This window comes from Tachysurus fulvidraco, chromosome 15 (genome assembly GCF_022655615.1).
Source record: "Tachysurus fulvidraco isolate hzauxx_2018 chromosome 15, HZAU_PFXX_2.0, whole genome shotgun sequence".
NCBI lineage: Eukaryota > Metazoa > Chordata > Actinopteri > Siluriformes > Bagridae > Tachysurus > Tachysurus fulvidraco.
This window is the reverse complement of record NC_062532.1, coordinates 18,738,189-18,763,188: the sequence shown is the minus strand read 5'-3', so window position 1 is coordinate 18,763,188 and position 25,000 is coordinate 18,738,189. Positions and strand designations below refer to the sequence as shown.

At 39.2% G+C, this 25,000-nt stretch overlaps 1 protein-coding gene across 2 annotated transcripts in view; it reads left to right on the top strand.

Moving 5' to 3' along the window:
* asic2 (acid-sensing (proton-gated) ion channel 2) overlaps nucleotides 1-25,000 on the top strand; it is a 597,673-nt gene that overhangs the window by 564,265 nt on the left and 8,408 nt on the right. For both annotated transcript variants that reach the window (XM_027161102.2, XM_027161101.2), the window contains 3 exons: nucleotides 4,192-4,319; nucleotides 12,633-12,777; nucleotides 14,695-14,751. In XM_027161102.2, the coding sequence (XP_027016903.1) occupies nucleotides 4,192-4,319; nucleotides 12,633-12,777; nucleotides 14,695-14,751 (330 nt within the window). The remainder of the gene's footprint in view (nucleotides 1-4,191; nucleotides 4,320-12,632; nucleotides 12,778-14,694; nucleotides 14,752-25,000) is intronic.

Genomic DNA, 25,000 nt, shown 5'->3' with positions numbered 1-25,000 from the left:
TATGGGGATGAATGTTATGGCAGTTATGGGGATGAATGTTATGGCAGTTATGAGGATGAATGTTATGGGGATGAATGTTATGGCAGTTATGAGAATGAATGTTATGGGGATGAATGTTTCACAACTAATCCCGGTTATGTCCATTTAACTCCCTGCTTTTAATGCTACAAAATGTGGAACAGGTCAAGGGAGCTGAGTATTTCACCACTACAGCATAACTTTCCAATGTTAACTGAAAATGCTTTCAGTTTTTTATTGAAATTTATCTGTCTATACGCTCACTTCTGTCCACTTTATTAGGTACACTTGCTCATTTATGCAGTTATGCAATCAGCCAATCGTGTGGCAGCAACACATTGCACACGATTGTACTAAACATGCATGATATAGATGGAGAGCTAGAGACAGATCTAGAGATAGGTTTAGACATGGAGAGATGGACAGAGGTCTAGAGATTTAGAAAGGTCGAGAGAGAGGTTTAGAGATGGAGAGAGGTCTGGAGGTGGAGAGAGGTCTGGAGGTGGGGAGAGGTCTAGGAATGGAGGGATGGAGAAAGGTCTAGAGACGGAGAGATGGAAAGAGGTCTAGAGATAGAGAGAAGTCAAGTGATGGAGAGGTTAAGTGATGGAGAGAGATCAAGTGATTTAGAGAGGTCTAGTGATGGAGAGAGGTCAAGTGATGGAGAGAGGTCAAGTGATGGAGAGAGGTCTAGTGATGGAGAGAGGTCAAGTGATGGAGAGAGGTCTAGTGATGGAGAGAGGTCAAGTGATGGAGAGAGGTCAAGTGATGGAGAGAGGTCTAGTGATGGAGAGAGGTCAAGTGATGGAGAGAGGTCAAGTGATGGAGAGAGGTCAAGTAATGGAGAGAGGTTTAGTGATGGAGAGAGGTCAAGTGATGGAGAGAGGTCAAGTGATGGAGAGAGGTTTAGTGATGGAGAGAGGTCAAGTGATGGAGAGAGGTTTAGTGATGGAGAGAGGTCAAGTGATGGAGAGAGGTCAAGTGATGGAGAGAGGTCAAGTGATGGAGAGAGATCAAGTGATGGAGAGAGGTTTAGTGATGGAGAGAGGTCAAGTGATGGAGAGAGGTTTAGTGATGGAGAGAGATCAAGTGATGGAGAGAGGTCTAGAGATAGAGAGAGATCAAGTGATGGAGAAAGGTCAAGTAATGGAGAGAGGTTTATTGATGGAGAGAGGTTTAGTGATGGAGAGATAGAGAAAGTTCTAGACATGGAGGGAAGAAGAACAGAAGTGAGTAGTGAGCTGATTGTTGTATTTATTCCTGTTTGGATTGAACACCATTTGAACAAACACATCACTGTTACTTTCCTCTTCTTTAGATGTGTATTGAAGTGATTTATAATCCCACTGTCTGGTGTCACTCAGAAGAGGACAGGTTCCCTGTAGAGATTAGTTCCTCTTGAGGTTTCTCCTTCACTTCATCTCAGTGAGTCATTGCTCACCTCTAGACCGACCTCCACATTAATCACTTACACCAGACAGTAAGATGTATGTCTTTCCTCTGTTTGGGTCATCAGCCATACAGAGATAGAACACATTCACAGGGATATAAATCCTTACCTGATCTCTGCACACTCATGTGTTTGCTTATTTATTGGCCCCAGTGTGTGTCAGAGCTCAGATCATGTTCTATCATGTTGCATCATTGCTCTGGACACCGATGTGTATGACGGGAACCATTGTGGACATGTTTTCCTGCTGTCTCTCAGAAGACGTCATCTGACTCAGCACGTCTTGGGTACATCAGAGGGGGTGTGAAAGAATAGCCTCCATCCAGGGTGGTGTTGTGTTCTGACTCCAGCCTCACAGACCAGATCTTGCTTTTTAAATAATATCTCTGAATCTTTGTAGTGTTTGAACAAATCCTCACTGACTCGCCCTCAACATCGATCCCTGCTGTCATTGTGAGAGCTGATTTAACCTTTTATTAGCTCAGCTGTGTCCTTAGAGGTCTTGTTACAGTATGTGGCTATTAGAGGACCGGGGAATCATAACTGTAATAATAATAATAATAATAATAATAATAATAATAATAATAATAATAACTGTAATAATAATAATAACTGTAATAATAATAACTGTAATAATAATAACGGGAAGAATAAGAAGAAGAATAATAAGAATAAGAATAAGAAGAATAAGAAGGATAAGAAGAACAAGTAACGGTAAGAATAAGAAGAATAAGAAGAATAATAATAATAACTGTAATAATAATACTAATAATAATAATAATAATAATAACTGTAATAATACTAGTACTAATACTAATAATAATACTAATAATAATAATAATAATAACTGTAATAATAATAATAATAATAATAATAATAATAATAATAATAATAATAATAATAATAAAAATAATAATAATAATAACTGTCAAACAGCCAATGAAGCTATGTGTACGGTAAGTAGATGCAGGAGCGATAAAATGAAATACCCTGTAGTTTTTTTTAAAAAAAAGAGCATTTATAAGTATATTTATTCATTTGATCTACTTTTCAATTTATTTTTAAATGCATCTATTTGAACTTTCCAGCATATTTGAAGAGATTTTTTTGTACAATATACTCCAACTTATTTTCTTCGACACTCTCAATGTCTGACTTTTATTGTCCCCGTTATGTGCAAAGTAGTCGGACGGAGGTCCTTCTGTTTTAATGCTCCTTCAGGCTGGAATAATCTGCCTCCATCTGTGAGATCTAATACTACTCTAGGCTCCTTTAGAAGATCTTCGTTAACCTATTTGAAAACTGATTGTACTGTAAATGCTTTTAATTGGAACGGTTCCTTGAAATATCTCGTTCTTGAAAACTGATTGTCAGTTTTTGTAATTGCTATGGTTCCTGAAACAACTGTCTTTGTAAACATAAGTATATCTCCAGTATACCTTGGAGATTCTGAAATAGCCCTGGGAGGGGAGGGGGGATCTGTGAGCAGAATTGTCTTGTAATGTTTAAAAATCATATCAGCTTTCTAAGTGGTATCGATCAGAAGGTTGTGAGTTCAAATCCCAGGTCCAATAAGCTGACACTGCTGGGCCCTGATCAAGGCCCCCAACCCTCAATTGTTCGGTTAAGAAATGGCGTCTGCCAAATGCCGTAAAAGCCTGCACCGGATCATCTGCTTCTCCCTTGGTACTTATTCATTTTTAATTTTACAATTTCCCCAAAAATGTAAACCGTTTTTCATCAGTAAAATTCTAAGATTGTTTGGTGACTCGTGTGCACATTGGCCATTCAATTATATATTCATTCATTCATTCTCTACCGCTTATCCGAACTTCTCGGGTCACGGGGAGCCTGTGCCTATCTCAGGCGTCATCGGGCATCGAGGCAGGATACACCCTGGACGGAGTGCCAACCCATCACAGGGCACACACACACTCTCATTCACTCACACACACACACTACGGACAATTTTCCAGAGATGCCAATCAACCTACCATGCATGTCTTTGGACCGGGGGAGGAAACCGGAGTACCCGGAGGAAACCCCCGAGGCACGGGGAGAACATGCAAACTCCACACACACAAGGTGGAGGCGGGAATCGAACCCCCAACCCTGGAGGTGTGAGGCGAACGTACTAACCACTAAGCCACTGTGCCCCCCTCAATTATATATTAAATGTATACATTTCTACAGCATAAACAAATCTTAGATAGATAGATAGATAGATAGATAGATAGATAGATAGATAGATAGATAGATAGATAGATAGATAGATAGATAGATAGATAGATATTTTCGATAGATAGATAGATAGATAGATAGATAGATAGATAGATAGATAGATAGATAGATAGATAGATAGATAGATAGATAGATACATACATACATACATACATACATACATACATACATACATACATACATACCCCATTTGACACCTATGAGATGAACCGGAACAAAGTCTGAACCCAAGACCTCCACAAGAACATCAGTGTCTGATCTCACTAATGCTTTTGTAGCCGAACGAACACAAATTTAAAAAAAAAAAGGGCGGTTATATCACACACCCATCCATCCACAATGGGTGTGTGATGGTCAGGTGTCCACATACATTTAGAATTGAGAGAATATTTCTAGATGATCTTCTGGATGGATTTTAGAGGGTACATGTAAACATTTTTCCTTCTCTTTCCCTTCTCTGTGTGTCATTTTTCTTTGTATAGAAGAGACGGCGTTTGAGGCTGGAGTGAGGGTGCAGATCCACAGTCAAGCCGAGCCTCCGTTCGTGCACGAGTTGGGCTTTGGAGTGGCTCCAGGGTTCCAAACATTCGTAGCTACTCAGGAACAGCGGGTGAGTGAAGAATGTTCTCACATCTTCTCCTGTGTTTTGAACCATTCCTTATTTTTTCAGCGCATCACATCTCTGGAGAATTTCGTTTGCACTTAATGATTCAGTGGTTTAAGTTTATTTTGAGTGTTTTTTTCTCATTCTGTGCCATGCTTCAAGTGTGCTCATCTTGTCCTTCATTTTGTTTTGGCTTTTCTTTTCTTTCTCTGTGTTTTGATGGTCTATGACCTTGCACTCGGCTGACTTTAAACATTTTAGACCCATGGCATTGATGCCACTTTCCAGACTAATGGCTAATTTCACACTAGCATGGCTAATGGCTGCCTGCTAATAGCCCATGCTAATCACGGCCATTGAACATCGCAGAGAATCGAACGATTCCGGCAGTTTAACCTTGTAAGGTCAGTGTGTTGTGGGCTGTTTATGTTTCCTGCCTCATCTTGCTAATGATTTTTATTGTGTACATTTGCCTGCTTCACGTATTAAACTGTCTGGCTACTTATTATATTCACAGAGCTAATGAAACCTGTTGTGCTGCTACAACAACATCGGGTGAAAAAAACTGTAGTAAAATCCGGCGTAGTAATACAGTATATAAACTTTAACAACAGCCTACACTGCAGTGAAGTGTATAAAATCATTAGGGATCACAAAAAGACTCATTAGATGTGTCCCAAATGATGTAATGCACTTACACTATGTACTATATACACTACTGTCTAGTGTGTGAACACTATTAAGCCGTGACCGAGTCGAAGGCAAAAACATGCGAACGACTTCTCCACAATAGGGCAAGAGAGGAAAGTTGACTATAACTAGTGGCAAATTGGCAGTGCTGGGGCTTGAACCCTGACCTTGCAAGTAAAATTAGCAATTTTCAGTGAAAGTCAAAGTGATAGTGACATACAGCTGAGTATGGTGACCTGTACTCAGAATTTGTTCTCTGTGTTTAACCCATCCAAAGTAGTGAACACACAGCAGTGAACACACACCCGGAGCAGTGGGCAGCCATTTATGCTGCGCCGCCCAGGGAGCAGTTGGGGGGTTTCGGTGCCTTGCTCAAGGGCACCTCAGTCGTGGCCGGCCCGAGACTAGAACGCACAACCTTAGGGTTAGAATTCAGACTCTCTCACCATTAGGTCACGACTATCCCCAAAAAGGGGGTGAGGGGTGAGGCATCATGCTGCCTCTGTGCTCCATCCCCAACCTCCTTATTTGGGATAAGCAAAGAAAAGAATTCCACAGTGCTGTAATGTCCATGTGACGATTATAAAGGTTTCTACGCCCCAATTTCATTCATTTTAAATGTTCAAATTGTAAACTTTTTAAATCGTTACATGGTCAGATTTTTAATATGCAGGGATAGAAGAAGTAAAAACTTCCTAGGTTACATAATGTGCCTAGGTTACATAAAGTCTTTTATTTGTATAACTCTTTTTTCATTCTGGAAAAATAACTCATTGATGGATTTATGCTAAACTGAAGATTGGTTGAAGACCTACTTATTCAGGAAATACTTCAACTAGCACTTCTTTCCATATCTTTTGCATTTATAATAATAATAAAAACAAACAAATAAATAAATAATTTTAAAAACAAAACCATACAACCTTTGACACTTTTTTTATTGTAACTTTGAACAATGTTTTAAACTCATGGTATATTAACCCTTGTATGATGTCCGGGTCTGTGGGACCCATATTCATAAACATCGATAATTTTGAAAAACTTTGCTTCCTTGTAAATTTGTTGATTTTTCCAACTCATAACTTGATTAAATTAGATTTTTTTTTTTTTTTATTTTATTTTTTTTTTTAAAAACAACAAAAAACGAGTAGCACTTTAATTAAAAAATGTGATGTAATAAAGGTAAAGGGCAAATATTAACCATATATGCGGTTGGGATGAAGTAAACATCTGTAAAGTATTTTAACATCAATTTTTTTTATTGTGTTGAATTAAAAACCCAAAAATGCTGCGAGTCCAGCAGACCCACGAACACCGGCTGAGTAACAAAAATACGAACACCATACGAGGGTTAAGTATGTAGCCTAATGAGCCAGCATTATGTATTCAATGTTAGAGATTTAATCGCTTATATACGTGGCTCTGGAAAAGGGCGTCTGCCAAATGCTGTAAATGTAAATGTAAATGCAAATTCTTTTAAATTAGTTAAGCTTTTTGATTGTTTTTAACAATAAAAAACGTATTATTATTATGTTACTTTATACTAAATAGGAAATAATGAATAGGCTTCTACAGTACTCGTATAATATTGGCGGATCTCGGCGGAACTGGTGATGAGCTTGTAGTGGGATCCAGTCTGTCCTGCAGGAATCAAATTGACCATCTGATTGTGTTTTAGAGCTTTTGTAGCAACATTGCAAGGATATTACAGGACACCAAATCTCACACGTTCATTAGATGAACTTTATGGAAAGCAGGGACAAAAAAATCTTATTAAAAAAAAAAAAAAAGCTTATAATCGAAGGTGTTTTTTTTGTTTTGTTTTTTTTTGCCTCTATTTAATTATTAATTAACGTTCTCCAACCATAAAGGTCAATTGCAAACCAATTATAATTAGCAGTGATGGCAGAGCCAGAGGGAGAAATGAGTCATGGGTGCAGCATTGCTTAAAACCCACTGTGACAGAATGAAGGAGTGAAAGTGAGCAGTAGAACAAATGAAAAAACTTCGGCTGTCGAGAGACGAGGAACGAAGCCAGTATTTATTTGGATGGAGGGATGCAACTACAGACAGAGGAAAAGCTTTTAAAATGTGAATTATAGTCTTGGGTTTCTTCTACTTTGCATTCTGATCCGGTTATTGCAGAATAATACCAACATAATTAATGCTTTTAAAAGAATTGTTTTTAATTTGCAAAATAATGACCACTCGAGGGGGCACGGTGGCTTAATGGTTAGCACGTTCGCCTCACACCTCCAGGGTTGGGGGTTTGATTCCTGCCTCTGCCTTGTGTGTGTGGAGTTTGGATGTTCTCCCTGTGCCTCGGGGGTTTCCTCCGGGTACTCCGGTTTCCTCCCCCGGTCCAAAGACATGCATGGTAGGTTGATTGGCATCTCTGGAAAATTGTCCGTAGTGTGTGAGTGTGTGAGTGAATGAGTGTGTGTGTGCCCTGTGATGGGTTGGCACTCCGTCCAGGGTGTATCCTGCCTCGATGCCTAATGACGCCTAAGATAGGCACAGGCTCCTCGTGACCTGAGGTAGTTTGGATAAGCGGTAGAAAATGAATGAATGAATGAAGGACCACTCGCATTCACCAATGTTTATTCAAGCAGGTGAGGTGTTAGACATTAGCTAATGCTGGTGTTCCATAACCAGTTAACAAACATCAGTTAAGAGGAAATTACTCCGGTTTATCGTCAAAGCTGCGGACGTGAGTCAAAAGCTTAAACATATGAACTCTGGGGAAGTTCTTTATTCAGACTTATAGTTTGCAGGTGTTTCATTTACTTTGCATCTTATTCAAATGACCTGGATGAAGTCCATGCTTTTAAGGCTGCCAGATTTTCTTCTTGGATAATGCTCACTCGAGGGATTTTCACACAGGTTTATCTACACCCTGCTTTTAACCCCAGATAGAATAGCGTTTAACACGAAACAAAGAGGATTAGCCGCATGGTGTTTGGATGTTAAGGCTAGATGCTTAGCAACAGATCCCCAATCAGATACAGAACAGCTTCTTCCATTTTTATATCACCTGCTTTGTATAGTAAGAGAAAAAGAAAGAAGATACAGAAGACTGTGATGGTCAGAAAAGTAGTTTCAGGACAAACTGAATGTCTCAATCTCACATGGGTTAAAACAAACATCCTACGAGGATTTACATGGTGACTTCTTTTTTTCTCACTGAATCAAAAGCACTGAAGATGAGCCGTTATTATAAAGCGCTCACACACTGTGTCATCGCTTTACCTCACTTTAGGTGTTCACGGCTGAAGGTGAGAGAGAGATGGCGACGTGTGTGTGTGTGTGTGTGTGTGTGTGTGTGTGTGTGTGTGTGTGTGTGTGTGTGTGTGTGTGTGTGTTGACAGTGAATTTAATATCAGCTAATGAATTTTCTTTCAGCCGTCTCACACTTAAAGCAGAATTTTAGACTATGTGCAAAAAGGTTGAATTGTTTCCGTCCTCACACACACTTTTTGCTCAGTCTTCCAGCTCCTCGTTCTAGCATGACTCCGGATCTGAAATTTATGAGGGTCTGAGAAACTGTCCCTGTAGCTGAAATCTGGAAAAACATGTTTTGACCAATGTTCTTGAGCTCAGTGGAATGGAGAGACAATGGGATTTGGGGAGGGATTTGAGAAGACTTTTCTTACAGTAAACCCGTCATTCTGATTATTCTGATTATTGTATGGTGTTCGTATTTTTGTTACTCATCCGGTGTTCGTGGGGCTGGTCGACTTCGCTGCATTTTTGGGTTTTTAATTCCACACAATCAAAAACGTGATATTAAAATACTCTATGAATGTTTACTTCATCCCAATCACAAGCAATATAAACAGCATTTATGGTGAATATTTGCCCTTTACCTTTATTACTTCACATTTTTTTAATTAAAGTGCTACTCGTTTTTTGTTGTTTATTTAATAAAATGTAAATTGCAAATTAATCAAGTTATGAGTGGGAAAAAAATCAACAAATTTACAAGGAAGCAAAGTTTTTCAAAACTATTGATGTTTATGAATATGGGTCCCACAGACCTGGACATCATACAAGGGTTAAGTGTAGAGGTTCTGGTTCTGGTTGAGATGCATACAAGTGAGAAATATATTCCTTTCTCACTCTCACTCATTTTCTACCGCTTTTATCCGAACTTCTCGGGTCACGGGGAGCCTGTGCCTATCTCAGGCGTCATCGGGCATCAAGGCAGGATACACCCTGGACGGAGTGCCAACCCATCACAGGGCACACACACACACACTCTCATTCACTCACGCATTCACACACTTCACACAATTTTTCCAGAGATGCCAATCAACCTACCATGCATGTCTTTGGACTGGGGGAGGAAACCGAAGTACCCGGAGGAAACCCCCGAGGCACGGGGAGAACATGCAAACTCCGCACACACAAGGCGGAGGTGGGAATCGAACCCCGACCCTGGAGGTGTGAGGTGAACGTGCTACCCACTAAGCCACCGTGCCCCCTGAAATATATTCCTGTGGAGAAAAAGTCTATAGTGATACAGTTATAGAAGAAAAAGTCTGGATTCAATGTCACTCGCCAAACCACTATATAATCTGTCATTATATAAGTAATGTAACGTTTTGGTTAATATTAGTGGGTCCGATGCTCGTATTTGAAAGGAACCGCTCGCATCCTGAGCAGTAAGACGAGCTGATCAGTGTACAGCAGGTCCAGACCTCCATTAGTAGTCTATACACTGAGGGCTTGAGGTATTTGTCCTGAAAAAAAAGAAAGGAAGAGATGCTAGAGCAGGCGAGGTGAGGTGATTCTGCTGCCCTGTGGCCTTGGCTGGCCTGCCGTTTCATCCTTCTGGTTACCATGACAACAGAGGAGACAAATATTCTTAGAAAAAAAAGTCCCGTTCTGTCCATTCCCTCTCATTAGGCCTGTAATCCATTGAATGCCATTTAATTTCTACAGGCCACAATCATTTTTTGTTATTTATAAAGTAAGAGCACGTCTCTGTTTAGGAGAGAGAGCTGACCAGAAATCTGATGTGCTGCACAACAAGCTGTGACGAGTCTTAGTCCTAATGTTGGGTTAAAAACAAAAACACATCTGGATAAGCATGGAATGGGAGCTGATCTGTGATGGGGGGGGGTGGTTGTGAGTTATATTGTACAGTTGTGTACTGTAGTATGACGTTGTGTGTTTGTGAGTTATATTGTACAGTTGTGTAGTATGACGTTGTGTGTTTGTGAGTTATACTGTACAGTTGTGTAGTATGACGTTGTGTGTTTGTGAGTTATACTGTACAGTTGTGTAGTATGACGTTGTGTGTTTGTGAGTTATATTTACAGTTGTGTAGTATGACGTTGTGTGTTTGTGAGTTATATTGTACAGTTGTGTAGTATGACGTTGTGTGTTTGTGAGTTATATTGTACAGTTGTGTAGTATGATGTGTGAGATATATTGTACAGTTGTGTAGTATGACATTGTGTGTTTGTGAGTTATATTGTACAGTTGTGTAGTATGACGTTGTGTGTTTGTGAGTTATATTGTACAGTTGTGTAGTATGACATTGTGTGTTTGTGAGTTATATTGTACAGTTGTGTAGTATGATGTGCGAGTTATATTGTACAGTTGTGTAGTATGACGTTGTGTGTTTGTGAGTTATACTGTACAGTTGTGTAGTATGACATTGTGTGTTTGTGAGTTATATTGTACAGTTGTGTAGTATGACATTGTGTGTTTGTGAGTTATATTGTACAGTTGTGTAGTATGACGTTGTGTGTTTGTGAGTTATACTGTACAGTTGTGTAGTATGACGTTGTGTGTTTGTGAGTTATACTGTACAGTTGTGTAGTATGACGTTGTGTGTTTGTGAGTTATACTGTACAGTTGTGTAGTATGACGTTGTGTGTTTGTGAGTTATACTGTACAGTTGTGTAGTATGACGTTGTGTTTGTGAGTTATACTGTACAGTTGTGTAGTATGACGTTGTGTGTTTGTGAGTTATACTGTACAGTTGTGTAGTATGACGTTGTGTGTTTGTGAGTTATATTGTACAGTTGTGTAGTATGACGTTGTGTGTTTGTGAGTTATACTGTACAGTTGTGTAGTATGATGTTGTGTGTTTGTGAGTTATACTGTACAGTTGTGTAGTATGACGTTGTGTGTTTGTGAGTTATACTGTACAGTTGTGTAGTATGACGTTGTGTGTTTGTGAGTTATACTGTACAGTTGTGTAGTATGACGTTGTGTGTTTGTGAGTTATACTGTACAGTTGTGTAGTATGACGTTGTGTGTTTGTGAGTTATATTGTACAGTTGTGTAGTATGACGTTGTGTGTTTGTGAGTTATACTGTACAGTTGTCTCAGATGATCCTGTCAGTGAGACTGTAGACAAAGCACTGCTTTATAACTGGACTGTGAGGAACAGGAACATTAACACACTCCTTAAAGCTGCTATATGTTTAATTTTCTCTCCTTTCTACTAAGTTGAGCACAAACATGTAAAATTAAAGCCTTTGTCAGATTGTAATCCCATCTTTAATACTAACGTCACTCCGACATCCTCTTTAAAGCTCTGATGTATAAGAGTTGACTTTAAAGCCCGATCACTTCAGTGAATTCCAGGCTGCTGCATTCTGAAAGTCCTTCGGCTTTTTCTCATAACCTCAAAGCTTTGCAGTCTGCAGGCTAAAGCGGTTAGTATTGAGTTCCAGCTAAATGTAATAATCTGTGCTTAAGTGGTCTTTTGAGTTTCTGCCCCATGACACTGACTTTCAGCTCTGATTGCTGTTTTTTTCCTGTCATGCCTAGGCTAATAGGATAAGCCATAAGTCATGTCATCTTCCTCAGCTGACACGCGTAGCTATGATTTAATCTCTGACAGAACTGGCAAAATTTCATTTCCCCTGCAGATATTATTTTCTGATAGGGATCAGACTTGGATATTGCTTCTTTAATGTGGGGCAGAGAGAGAGACTCGGTTCCTTCTACACACACTCACATTACCTTATAGGCCTACACTGTAGACTACACTGTAATAGTGTCAGGCGGTTAACGTCAGGCAGGTTGTGTTACTGTGGAGTCCTTACGTAAATAAAAGAAGACCGGGTCAGTAACCAATACTAGCTAGGACAGGTAAAAGCTAGTTGTGGTAAGAGTTAGTGTGAACATTGTGTAAAACTCTGTTTTCTCCTGGCAGCGTGTGTGTGTGAGGGTGTGTGGGTGTTTGTGGGTGTGTGTGGGTGTGTGTGTTACATTTATTCCAAAGATTTCAGAAAGCAGCACCTGCTTGTTAAAGTGTGGTGTCCCTGACTCGAGAGACATGTGTGCATTGGTGTATGCACTGGTGTGTGTGTGTGTGTGTGTGTGTGTGTGTGTGTGTGTGTGTGTGTGTGTGTGTGTGTGTGTGTGTGTGTGTGTGTGTGTGCAGAATACAGATCTCTATTTAAAATGCTTTGTCTAAACTCTGTGAATGTATATAAAACATTTCCTACATCTGTCTCAATTTCCATCTTTCTCTCTCTCTCGTTCCTTCTCCCCAACTGTCTCTCTCTCTCTCACTCTGTTTCTGTCTCCTTCTCTCTCCGCTTATCTGTCTCTCTATCTTTTTCTGTCTTCACCCTCCCCCCTCCCCCTCTCCCTCCGCTGCAGCTGACGTACTTGCCTCCTCCATGGGGAGAGTGTGTGTCCCAGGCTCTGGGCTTCTTCGAGGTGTACAGCGTCACAGCGTGCCGTATCGAGTGTGAGACACGCTACATCGTGGAGAACTGTAACTGCAGGATGGTCTACATGCCCGGTCCGTTTCTCTTTACATCTGATTTCTGGTTTTATTTGAAATAGATGATATCAGGCATGACGGCTGTATGACACGGTTCTAGCTGTGCCATGATGCAGAGCCAAAGTCTTATTGATTTTTTTTTTATTTATTTTATCAGCTGCCATAGCTCACTTTGTAGGGTGACAATAACTGCCAGGGAAATTCTTGTCACCTCCTGAACACATGCAACAATGGAGGGAAAACACCATCAGATATCTCACTGATGAGTGGTGGATGAATCAGGGCTTGTGGTGTCTCATTAGAGGAAATGAATCAACGATGTGCCTCAGTATGAAGCTAACTAAAGCTTAGGTTTATAAAGTCTGTCATTTCACTACAATACAGACACATTAAATAAGGTAACAGACGTATTGAAAGCTGTCCACAAAACAAGTTACTTCCTGTTATCACTTGTGTTTTAGCTTCTTTATACAGACGTTTCCTCACCAGTTTCTATTTTTGTTTCTATATCTTTAAGTGAATCAAATTAAAAAGAGAAATCTGTTTGTAGAATGAGAAGCATCAAAGTCAAAGTCAAGTCAAAGTGAACTTTATCGTCATCCAGACAGGTAACATGGTGAACATAGCAGTACAAAATGTGGGTTTTTTCCAAAGCTTCAACAGCCACAACAAGTAACATATAGACTGCAGACTATACAGTACAGTAATTAACTATACGTATAGTTTACACCAGTATACACCAGTTTACACCAGTATACACCAGTATACACCAGTTTACACAAGTATACACCAGTATACACCAGTTTACACCAGTATACACCAGTATAAACTAGTATACACCAGTTTAAACAAGTATACACCAGTTTACACCAGTTTGCACAAGTATACACCAGTTTACACCAGTTTGCACAAGTATACACCAGTTTACACAAGTATACACCAGTTTACACCAGTATACATCAGTATACACTATTATACACCAGTTTACACCAGTATACACCAGTTTACACCAGTTTACACCAGTATACACCAGTTTACACCAGTTTGCACCAGTTTACATGTCAGCTCACAGTGAAAGACGGATTATTGCACATTCACATGGTTGGATTATTACACAATAATCCAAGTAAACATAATAGACAGTACAATAGACTACACAACATCTGGATAATAGACAGTACAACAGACTACACATCATCTGGATAATAGACAGTACAATAGATCCCATAACATCTGGACAATAGACAGTACACTAGACTACACAACATCTGGATAATATACAGTATATAGACTACACATCATCTGGATAATAGACAGTACAATAGACTACACAACATCTGGATAATAGACAGTACAATAGACTACACAACAGCTGGATAATAGACAGTACAATAGACTACACAACATCTGGATAATAGACAGTAAAATAGACTACACAACGTCTGGATAATAGACAGCAAAATAGACTACACAACATCTGTATAATAGACAGTACAATAGACTACACAACATCTGGATAATAGACAGCAAAATAGACTACACAACATCTGTATAATAGACAGTACAATAGACTACACAAAATCTGGATAATAGACAGTACAATAGACCACACAACATCTTGATAATAGACAGTACAATATACTACACATTATCTGTATAATAGACAGTATATAGACTACAAAACATCTGGATAATAGACAGTAAAATAGACTACACAACATCTGGATAATAGACAGCAAAATAGACTACACAACATCTGGATAATCGACATTATAATACAGTATAATACTATACTATTAGAATTACAGTATATTAGTGCTCCAGAAAGCAAAAACATCCAGGCAGAAACTGATCCTCATGAGCAATAAAGGCTAGAGGATGAAAACAAGATGGAGCTGTAAGTCTATAATAAATGAATATGAACTCTGTTTATAGGAGACTCTCCGTTCTGCACTCCTGAACAGTATAAAGACTGTGCTGAACCTGCACTCGGTAAGTGTTGTATCTCCACACACACACACACACACACACACACACACACACACACACACACACACACACACACACACACACACACACACACACACACACAAGGTCCCTTCATCTGACTAGTTAAAAGCATTTTAAGATCAGACTCCACCTCACACAGCATGAAAGGGAGCAGAGGAAGGAGCTGTGCTCTGAATTTTAATCTCCTCTAATACGTATTCATTCTACTCTCTGAAATATAATGAGCTGCTCAAGATGCACACGCATCCCTTATCAGGAAACACAGTACTAAAGCACACACACACACACACACACACACACACACACACACACACACACACACACACACACACGAGATACATTTAAATCATGTACACACTTCCTGGTAACTTTATTAGGAATGATACATGTTGTGTCTCCTCATTGCTGCAGATTTGTCAGCTACACATTCATGATGTGAATATCTGGTACAAGCGTTTCATGAAGTCTGTGATGACGTAACAAAGTGATGCCCCGCCCACATGTGGGTGTGAGCTAACATGACAGTGTGACTAGCTGAAGATTACAGGCTGTTAAATAAATAGCAGACTGTTTAAGTGTCTGTATTTCCTGGCGTCTGGGCAAACATGCATGTGAGAAACTATATAGCAGTTTAACAACACTGACCTCTGTCTGAACTCCATCAGCGAGCTAAAGCTAAAGCTAAAGCTAAAGCAAGCTAATCAAACTGTCTGTAATGATCAGAGTCACCGAGATCACATTTTAATGTACATGTATGGCAGATGCTCTTATACAGAGCGACTTACAGAACTCTCAGAACTCTCTTTCTTACTCTCTCTCTCTCTCTCTCTCTCTCTCTCTCTCTCTCTCTCTCTCTCTTTCTCTATCTCAGTATCTCTCTCTGTTCCATATATGAGACTGGTTCACTAGGTCACAGTTACCATCTGTGTACAATAAAATAAACTCAGTTAGAAGGAAATGTACCAAGTAAAGCAGACAGACAGTGTTAACAACCTGCTGGTTCACATATTTAAGAAGATGTAGGTCTTTAGACATTTGTTTTTGCAGACAGAAAGAAGTTCAGACCTTCACCCAGGTACCAAAACAGAGAGTCTTGATGCCTACCTTCCATAAACCTTTCTTGATGCAGTGATGTGAATGCGATGCGAATTCTGAGTCAGACATTAACCAAAACTCTTGACCTGTAGGAGCACCACAAAAAAAACAGACCGTGGAACATTTTCTTCTATTAAACCTTCGGATTGCTGAATACACAGAGACCTGACTCACTGTCTCGCTCTCTGTCTGTCTGTCTCCATCCCTGTCTGTCTCCATCCCTGTCTGTCTGTATGTCTGTTTGTCTGTCTGTCTCTGTCTCTCTCTCTCTCTCTCTCTCTCTCTCTCTGTCTGTCTGTCTCCATCCCTGTCTGTCTGTCTGTCTGTCTCCATCCCTGTCTGTCTGTCTGTCTGTCTGTCTCTCTCTCTCTCTCTCTCTGTCTGTCTCCATCCCTGTCTGTCTGTCTGTCTGTCTGTCTGTCTCTCTCTCTCTCTCTCTCTCTCTCTCTCTCTCTCTGTCTGTCTCCATCCCTGTCTGTCTGTCTGTCTGTCTGTCTCTCTCTCTCTCTCTCTCTCTCTCTCTCTCTCTCTCTCTCTGTCTCCATCCCTGTCTGTCTGTCTGTCTGTCTGTCTCTCTCTCTCTCTCTCTCTCTCTCTCTCTCTCTCTCTCTCTCTCTCTCTCTCTCTCTCTCTGTCTGTCTCCATCCCTGTCTGTCTGTCTGTCTGTCTGTCTGTCTGTCTGTCTCTCTCTCTCTCTCTCTCTCTCTCTCTGTCTCCATCCCTGTCTGTCTGTCTGTCTGTCTGTCTGTCTGTCTGTCTCTCTCTCTCTCTCTCTCTCTCTCTCTCTCTCTCTCTCTCTCCATCCCTGTCTCTATCCCTGTCTGTCTGTCTGTCTGTCTGTCTCTCGCTCTCTCTCTGTCTGTCTCCATTCCTGTCTGTCTGTTTGTCTGTCTGTCTCCATCCCTGTCTGTCTGTCTGTCTGTCTCTCTGTCTCTCTCTCTCTCTCTGTCTCTCTCTCTCTCTGTGTCTCCCTGTCTGTCTCTTTCTCTCTATCTGTCTGTCTCCATTCCTGTCTGTCTGTCTGTCTGTCTGTCTACTGTTGAATCAATTTCCAAACTACCAAGTATCTCTAAATGGCTTGAGTTTTACCCCTGCATGCTAGGGAAGGAGCACAGCAGTACATACGAGCTGTCGTAGCTAAAAGTGCCGAGCTTCAGCGTTCATGAGGAAAGATGTCAGTTCAGCTGTTCTGTACCGTCGATAAGCAACCGGAGTGTAGTAGTGTTAGATAAAGGAAAAAAATAACTATTTAGAAATTGAGCCTCCAGCCTTCGGCATGACCTCCAGCTATTTCCATACCCCGGCGAAAATACAAACAAAGTGATGGATGGCCAGTTCCACCATATCTCTGTTCCTCTATTCGTGCTTTTGTAGCTATAAAGAGATAAGGAGTGCTGGTGTGAATGGTAGAATCAGAAAAATAGTGTTTCTCGAGAGAGTTTTCGATCACATGCAGGCATTAAAGCTCCATCCTGCAGCTGTGTTAATGCACAAGAAGGATTTCTTCTGTATCTCTAATCCCTAATCACAGAGATTGTGCTTGATGTTTAAGTTCTCAGTAAGGTGCTGGTGCATATCAATCAGGTTAAATGATATACCCCCGAGACGGGAGTTATCTTAACTCGGTCCTAATCCTGCAACTAGACAATAATCTGAACCACGAGGTCGAATCGATAGTGTGAAAAAAAGTGTTGTTGGCGTGACCTTCTCGGTTTCCAGACCAGACGACAACCTGTCAGCGTTTAAACACAAGCGTCAAGGAGGACGGGCAGAGATGGGCAAAGTAATCTGGCAGAGTGAAGACAGAGATGTCAGGCTCGAATATTACAACGGCGGATTCCTTGTGTTGAATTGTGCACTTTCTTTCCTCTTGGATGAACAAAACTGTATTGAAAAAACAACGTTGAGGTTTTTTTTGCCCTCAAGACGGATTCCTTTGGCCAACGGGACGCTAGGCCTGAACATTCAGCTAACCTCGTAGCACTTGTGGATCACTTTCTGTACGAAGAGAACCGATATTGTAAAATCGAATTTGAATTATTATTGATATATTGTTGTTTAATTGTTGTTCTGGAGTGTATAAATTTCTCCCTTGTCGTTGTGTTTGAGGAAGCGCACAGCTGTATTCTTATTTTTATCGTTTTCCATTGTTTTTTTTCTTCGCTTTGTCGATTTACCAGGGTTTAAATTTAAACACATCAGAAAAATCTAAAAGTGTTGGGAAAAATATATACAATCTAAAAATCAAGTCAAACCAAAATATATACAAACCAAAATCAAGTATAACATCCGGATTTACTTTGATTCATTTTTTAAATTTGCTGATGGATGTTTTTTATTTGTTCATTGTTTATATACCGTCTTGGGTTGAATTGTTTATATACCATCTTGGATTGAGGTTGGATGTTCACTCCACCACTAAAGGACAGTCAGTTCTAGAAGGTAGGTTCTGGAAAGGCTGATTTACACCTTATGTTGTTTGTCTGTCTTCAGTTTCTCACCACTGCTCCTCTCGAGCCTACAGTACGTATCAGCCCATGTTCTCTTTTAATCGTCTCATTCACTCTGCCACTCAACTAAGTCACAGGGTGGCCACACCAGAGACAATAAAACTTTGGATTTATTTTATGCAAACCCCTTGGAAAAACGGATCACAACCTGGTTTATCTCCAACCTGTGTACAAACCCCTTGTATGCGGCCAACCGGCTGCCTCCCGCACAGTGAGAACATGGTCAGATGAGACCAGTGAGTCTCTGAAAGGACTGTTTTGAAACAACTATGTGGGAGGAATTGTGCAATCCTCATGGGGAGGATATTGACAATCTAACAGACTGTATTACGGACTATATCAACTTCTCTGTGGAGAATACTGTACCTACCAGGACTGTACGGTGTTTTCCCAACAACAAAGCATGGATCGACCCTGATATAAAGACTCCCCTTAAAGAGAAGAAAAGGGTTTTTAAATCGGGAAACAAGGAAGAGCTTAAAACTGTCCAGAGAGAACTGAGAAAGAAGATCAGGGAAGGAAAGGCTTGCTACAGGAGGAAGATGGAGGATCAGCTGCAGCAAAACAACGTCAGTGTTGTTCAGAAGGGGCTCAAAACCATCACTGCTCAGGAGCCCAGCTCTCAGGCTGAGGGTAACCAGAAGTGGGTGAATGATCTAAATCCATACTAGATTTGGTCAGCCACCCTCCCCTGCCCCCATCCAGTCCCCTCTGCTGCAACCCTCCTCCTCTTGCCCTTTCACAGCAAGCTACTCCAGCATATATTTTTGTTGCTGTAACTGAGAAATTTTCCCATTGTGGGACGAATAAAGGAATATCTTATCTTATCTTATCTTATCTTATCTTATCTTATCTTATCTTATCTTATCTTAATTCATAGGGGGCGCTACATGTGCACAATGTTTACTCTGTTCATTTAGCCTCTTGGTGTTGGAATTGTGTTTTGTTTAAGTGGAAATGGACATGGTAGTCGGAGAGCTGAGCTTCATCCCGTACCTCTGCTAAAGACGTTCAAGCTTTGTATGATTAAGAAACCATTTATAATTTCTGTCCTGCCTCAATAGGGTGGACGCGGTTAACCTACTCAATGGGGCATGAGGAGCCTTTCCAGAACCTACCTACCAGAACTGGCTGTCCTTTAGTAGTGGAGCAGAATCCATCACTTTCTTCAAGTCTTCTGTGAACACTTCAGTTGTCCCTACTCTTGTCCCTAAATAAATAAATCACTTAAATTCCATTGTATTTACATGGCCGTTGTCTCAAAAGCAGCTTTGCAGAAGATAAAATGTTTATGTCAATTTATTTGCATTTATCTCTATGAGGATGCTAAGGTTCTCTTTAGGAGTGATGAGGATGGACAGGATTAGGAACGAGCACATCGGAGGGACGGGTCAGGTTGGCTGGTTTGGGGACAAGGTCAGAGAGACTAGATTCAGATGGTTTGGATATGTACAGAGAAGGGCGATGGTTATGTATGGTTGGTAGAAGGATGTTGGAGATGGAGCTGCAGGTAAGAGGTCAAGAGGAAGGACAAACAGGAGATACATGGATGTGTTAAAAGAAGACATGAAGGTAATCGGTGCGAGAGTAGAGGATGCCGAAGATAGAGTTAGGTGGAAACTGATGACTCACTGTGGCGACCCTTAACGGGAAAAGCCGAAAGTAGGAGAAAAAGATTTATATTTATCCATAATGAGCAAACCTGAAGTAACTGTGGCAAGAAACTCCCTGAGATGGTATGAGTAAGAAACCTTGACTCAAAAGGGATAAATAAATAAATAAATCTGCCCTTGCTCTTACACCTCTAACCCTCTCTGCACTTTTTTCCTCAGGCACTCGATTAAAAATCTCAGATCTTAACCCTGCTTATATTATCGATTACACGATAAGTGGCTATTGCTTGTACAGTATTTCCTCAATGCTAAGCCACTCTGCCTCATGAATAAACTCAAGACTGAAGGAGTTTGTTTGCTGTGGTAACATCATGAGATGCGTATGTTTGTATTATTACTAAATCGATTCGATGAGAGAGAAGAGTTGCCCTAATACCTCTAAACATTTGTTCTTTCTCCAGCCTACGTTATAATGTAACTATAAATGGATAAAAAAAATTGGCATGGTTTAATAGAAAAAAGATTTTTTTTCTTACTTTACATACAATATTTACTCCTTAAGCTAATAAATAAATGACGTTTAATCCTAAAACACTTCAACGGTATAAATTAATCATCGTTATCTTCTTCACTTTGTCCTAAATCTGTGCTTCGTTTCCTTTTGTGCTCTTCTCGATTGTAGCTCAGACATTAGGACCAGAGTGAATTAAAAGCATAGTTCGAGAAGGAAAAATACAGATGAGAGGTTAAAAGTAGAAGAAAGAGGCGAGGCAGAGGAGGAACGTGGTGTTTAAAATGTCACAGTGAAAGGTCAGGTTCTAGCTCGAGGTTTTTTCCTGAGTTCTGAGCGAATTAGAAATGCAGCTGAGGGTCTGATAAGGCTGAGGGTCTTTACATCCAGCATGCAGATGAACCCATGGGCGTAAATCATGGGGGGGACGGAGGGGACATATCTTATGTATGTACTGTATATCTAAATAATTGTGTAAGTAGAAAAAAAAAAAAAAACGCAAAAATGCATTTAGAAACAGTTGAGTCCCCCCCTTTGAGTCCGGGTCCTCTCAAGGTTTCTTCCTTACCATTTTAAGGGAGTTTTTTCTTGCCACTGCTGCCTGAGTCACCTCAAACTTGCTCATTGGGGATAAATACATACATACATACATACATACATACATACATACATACATACATACATACATACTGTACACACTGTACATACATACATACATACATACATACATACTGTACACACTGTACATACATACATACATACATAACATAACACACACACTGTGAACTATATATATCTTAATTTTCTTACTATATTAATTCTTTTTTCTCCTTATGTTTAACTTCTGCTCTATGTTTATGTTCTGTAAAGCTGCTTTGAGACGAAGCCCATTGTAAAAAGCGCTATACAAATAAACTTTTGAATTGAATAGAATTGAACGTTAGCTTGTTTACAATAGCTTGTTAACGTTAGCTTGTTTACAATAGCTTGTTAACGTTAGCTTGTTTACAATAGCTTGTTAACGTTAGCTTGTTTACAATTGCTTGTTAACGTTAGCTTGTTTACAATAGCTTGTTAACGTTAGCTTGTTTACAATAGCTTGTTTACGTTAGCTTGTTAACGTTAGCTTGTTTACAATAGCTTGTTAACGTTAGCATGTTAACGTTAGCTTGTTTACAATAGCTTGTTAACGTTAGCTTGTTTACAATAGGTTGTTTACAATAGCTTGTTAACATTAGCTTGTTTACGTTAGCTTGTTAACGTTAGCTTGTTTACAATAGCTTGTTAACGTTAGCTTGTTTACAATTGCTTGTTAACGTTAGCTTGTTTACAATAGCTTGTTAACGTTAGCTTGTTTATAATAGCTTGTTTACGTTAGCTTGTTAACGTTAGCTTGTTTACAATAGCTTGTTAACGTTAGCATGTTAACGTTAGCTTGTTTACAATAGCTTGTTAACGTTAGCTTGTTTACAATAGCTTGTTAACGGTAGCTTGTTTACAATAGTTTGTTAAAGTTAGCTTGTTTACAATAGCTTGTTAACGTTAGCTTGTTTACAATAGCTTGTTAACGTTAGCTTGTTTACAATAGCTTGTTTACAATAGCTTGTTAACGTTAGCTTGTTTACAATAGCTTGTTAACGTTAGCTTGTTAACGTTAGCTTGTTAACGTTAGCTTGTTTACGATAGCTTGTTTACAATAGCTTGTTAACATTAGCTTGTTTACAATAGCTTGTTATGGTTAGCTTGTTTACAATAGCTTGTTAACGTTAGCTTGTTAACGTTAGCTTGTTTACAATAGGTTGTTTACGTTAGCTTGTTTACAATAGCTTGTTAATGTTAGCTTGTTAACGTTAGCTTGTTTACAATAGCTTGTTAACGTTAGCTTGTTTACAATAGTTTGTTAAAGTTAGCTTGTTTACAATAGCTTGTTAACGTTAGCTTGTTTACAATAGCTTGTTAACGTTAGCTTGTTTACAATAGCTTGTTTACAATAGCTTGTTAACGTTAGCTTGTTTACAATAGCTTGTTTACAATAGCTTGTTAACGTTAGCTTGTTTACAATAGCTTGTTTACAATAGCTTGTTAACATTAGCTTGTTTACAATAGGTTGTTAACGTTAGCATGTTAACGTTAGCTTGTTTACAATAGCTTGTTAACGTTAGCTTGTTTACAATAGGTTGTTTACAATAGCTTGTTAACATTAGCTTGTTTACGTTAGCTTGTTAACGTTAGCTTGTTTACAATAGCTTGTTAACGTTAGCTTGTTTACAATTGCTTGTTAACGTTAGCTTGTTTACAATAGCTTGTTAACGTTAGCTTGTTTATAATAGCTTGTTTACGTTAGCTTGTTAACGTTAGCTTGTTTACAATAGCTTGTTAACGTTAGCATGTTAACGTTAGCTTGTTTACAATAGCTTGTTAACGTTAGCTTGTTTACAATAGCTTGTTAACGGTAGCTTGTTTACAATAGTTTGTTAAAGTTAGCTTGTTTACAATAGCTTGTTAACGTTAGCTTGTTTACAATAGCTTGTTAACGTTAGCTTGTTTACAAAAGCTTGTTTACAATAGCTTGTTAACGTTAGCTTGTTTACAATAGCTTGTTAACGTTAGCTTGTTAACGTTAGCTTGTTAACGTTAGCTTGTTTACGATAGCTTGTTTACAATAGCTTGTTAACATTAGCTTGTTTACAATAGCTTGTTATGGTTAGCTTGTTTACAATAGCTTGTTAACGTTAGCTTGTTAACGTTAGCTTGTTTACAATAGGTTGTTTACGTTAGCTTGTTTACAATAGCTTGTTAATGTTAGCTTGTTAACGTTAGCTTGTTTACAATAGCTTGTTAACGTTAGCTTGTTTACAATAGTTTGTTAAAGTTAGCTTGTTTACAATAGCTTGTTATGGTTAGCTTGTTTACAATAGCTTGTTAACGTTAGCTTGTTAACGTTAGCTTGTTTACAATAGGTTGTTTACGTTAGCTTGTTTACAATAGCTTGTTAATGTTAGCTTGTTAACGTTAGCTTGTTTACAATAGCTTGTTAACGTTAGCTTGTTTACAATAGTTTGTTAAAGTTAGCTTGTTTACAATAGCTTGTTAACGTTAGCTTGTTTACAATAGCTTGTTAACGTTAGCTTGTTTACAATAGCTTGTTTACAATAGCTTGTTAACGTTAGCTTGTTTACAATAGCTTGTTAACGTTAGCTTGTTTACAATAGCTTGTTTACAATAGCTTGTTAACGTTAGCTTGTTTACAATAGCTTGTTAACGTTAGCTTGTTTACAATAGCTTGTTTACAATAGCTTGTTAACGTTAGCTTGTTTACAATAGCTTGTTTACAATAGCTTGTTAACATTAGCTTGTTTACAATAGGTTGTTAACGTTAGCATGTTAACGTTAGCTTGTTTACAATAGCTTGTTTACAATAGCTTGTTAACGTTAGCTTGTTTACAATAGCTTGTTAACGTTAGCTTGTTTACAATAGCTTGTTTACAATAGCTTGTTAACGTTAGCTTGTTTACAATAGCTTGTTTACAATAGCTTGTTAACATTAGCTTGTTTACAATAGGTTGTTAACGTTAGCATGTTAACGTTAGCTTGTTTACAATAGCTTGTTAACGTTAGCTTGTTTACAATAGCTTGTTTACAATAGCTTGTTAACGTTAGCTTGTTTACAATAGCTTGTTTACAATAGCTTGTTAACATTAGCTTGTTTACAATAGGTTGTTAACGTTAGCATGTTAACGTTAGCTTGTTTACAATAGCTTGTTTACAATAGCTTGTTTACAATAGCTTGTTAACGTTAGCTTGTTTACAATAGCTTGTTTACAATAGCTTGTTTACAATAGCTTGTTAACGTTAGCTTGTTTACAATAGCTTGTTAACCAAAGCCGACGAGAAAATCTTTGAAAATAACCATAATGACGCGTCTCCATGCTACAATAATAATGATAAAAGCAAAGTTTTTCACTGTGGGGACATGTCTTTATAAGTACAATTTGACTGTATTTTTTGTGTCCCCCTTCAAAAGTTGCTTCAAAAGTCTCCCCCCCTGGGCTGTGGTGAAAATCCAAGCTGCGTTCACATTCCCTGGGTTTCACAAGCTCAGGGTTTAAACCGGTTGAAATCTTGAACTTTACAAAGTGGCGCTCTGGTACCTTTCATGTTGTACAGCGTGTTTCATGGTGAATGATTTCTAAATGTCAGCCGAGGCTTGAAGGAAGAGTGTGGGTTAAAATATCATTCTTCACCAGGTTCTCCAGGCAGATTTCACAGCTGCGCTTCTTTACCTACAGTGAAGTGAAAAAAACGATTCACTTTTTAAATGCTTTGTTGCGTTTTATCCGTCTGCTTTTAGACCTTCATCTCTTCAGTTTAGCGTGACGTGAAGGAAAAGAAACACAGTTCACTGTTTATTCTTTTTCCTGCTGTTTTTAGGTCGTCCTGCAGTTTTTCACATTGAAACTGAGCTTCTCCCTGAGCTTCTCCATGAGCTTCTCTCTGAGCTT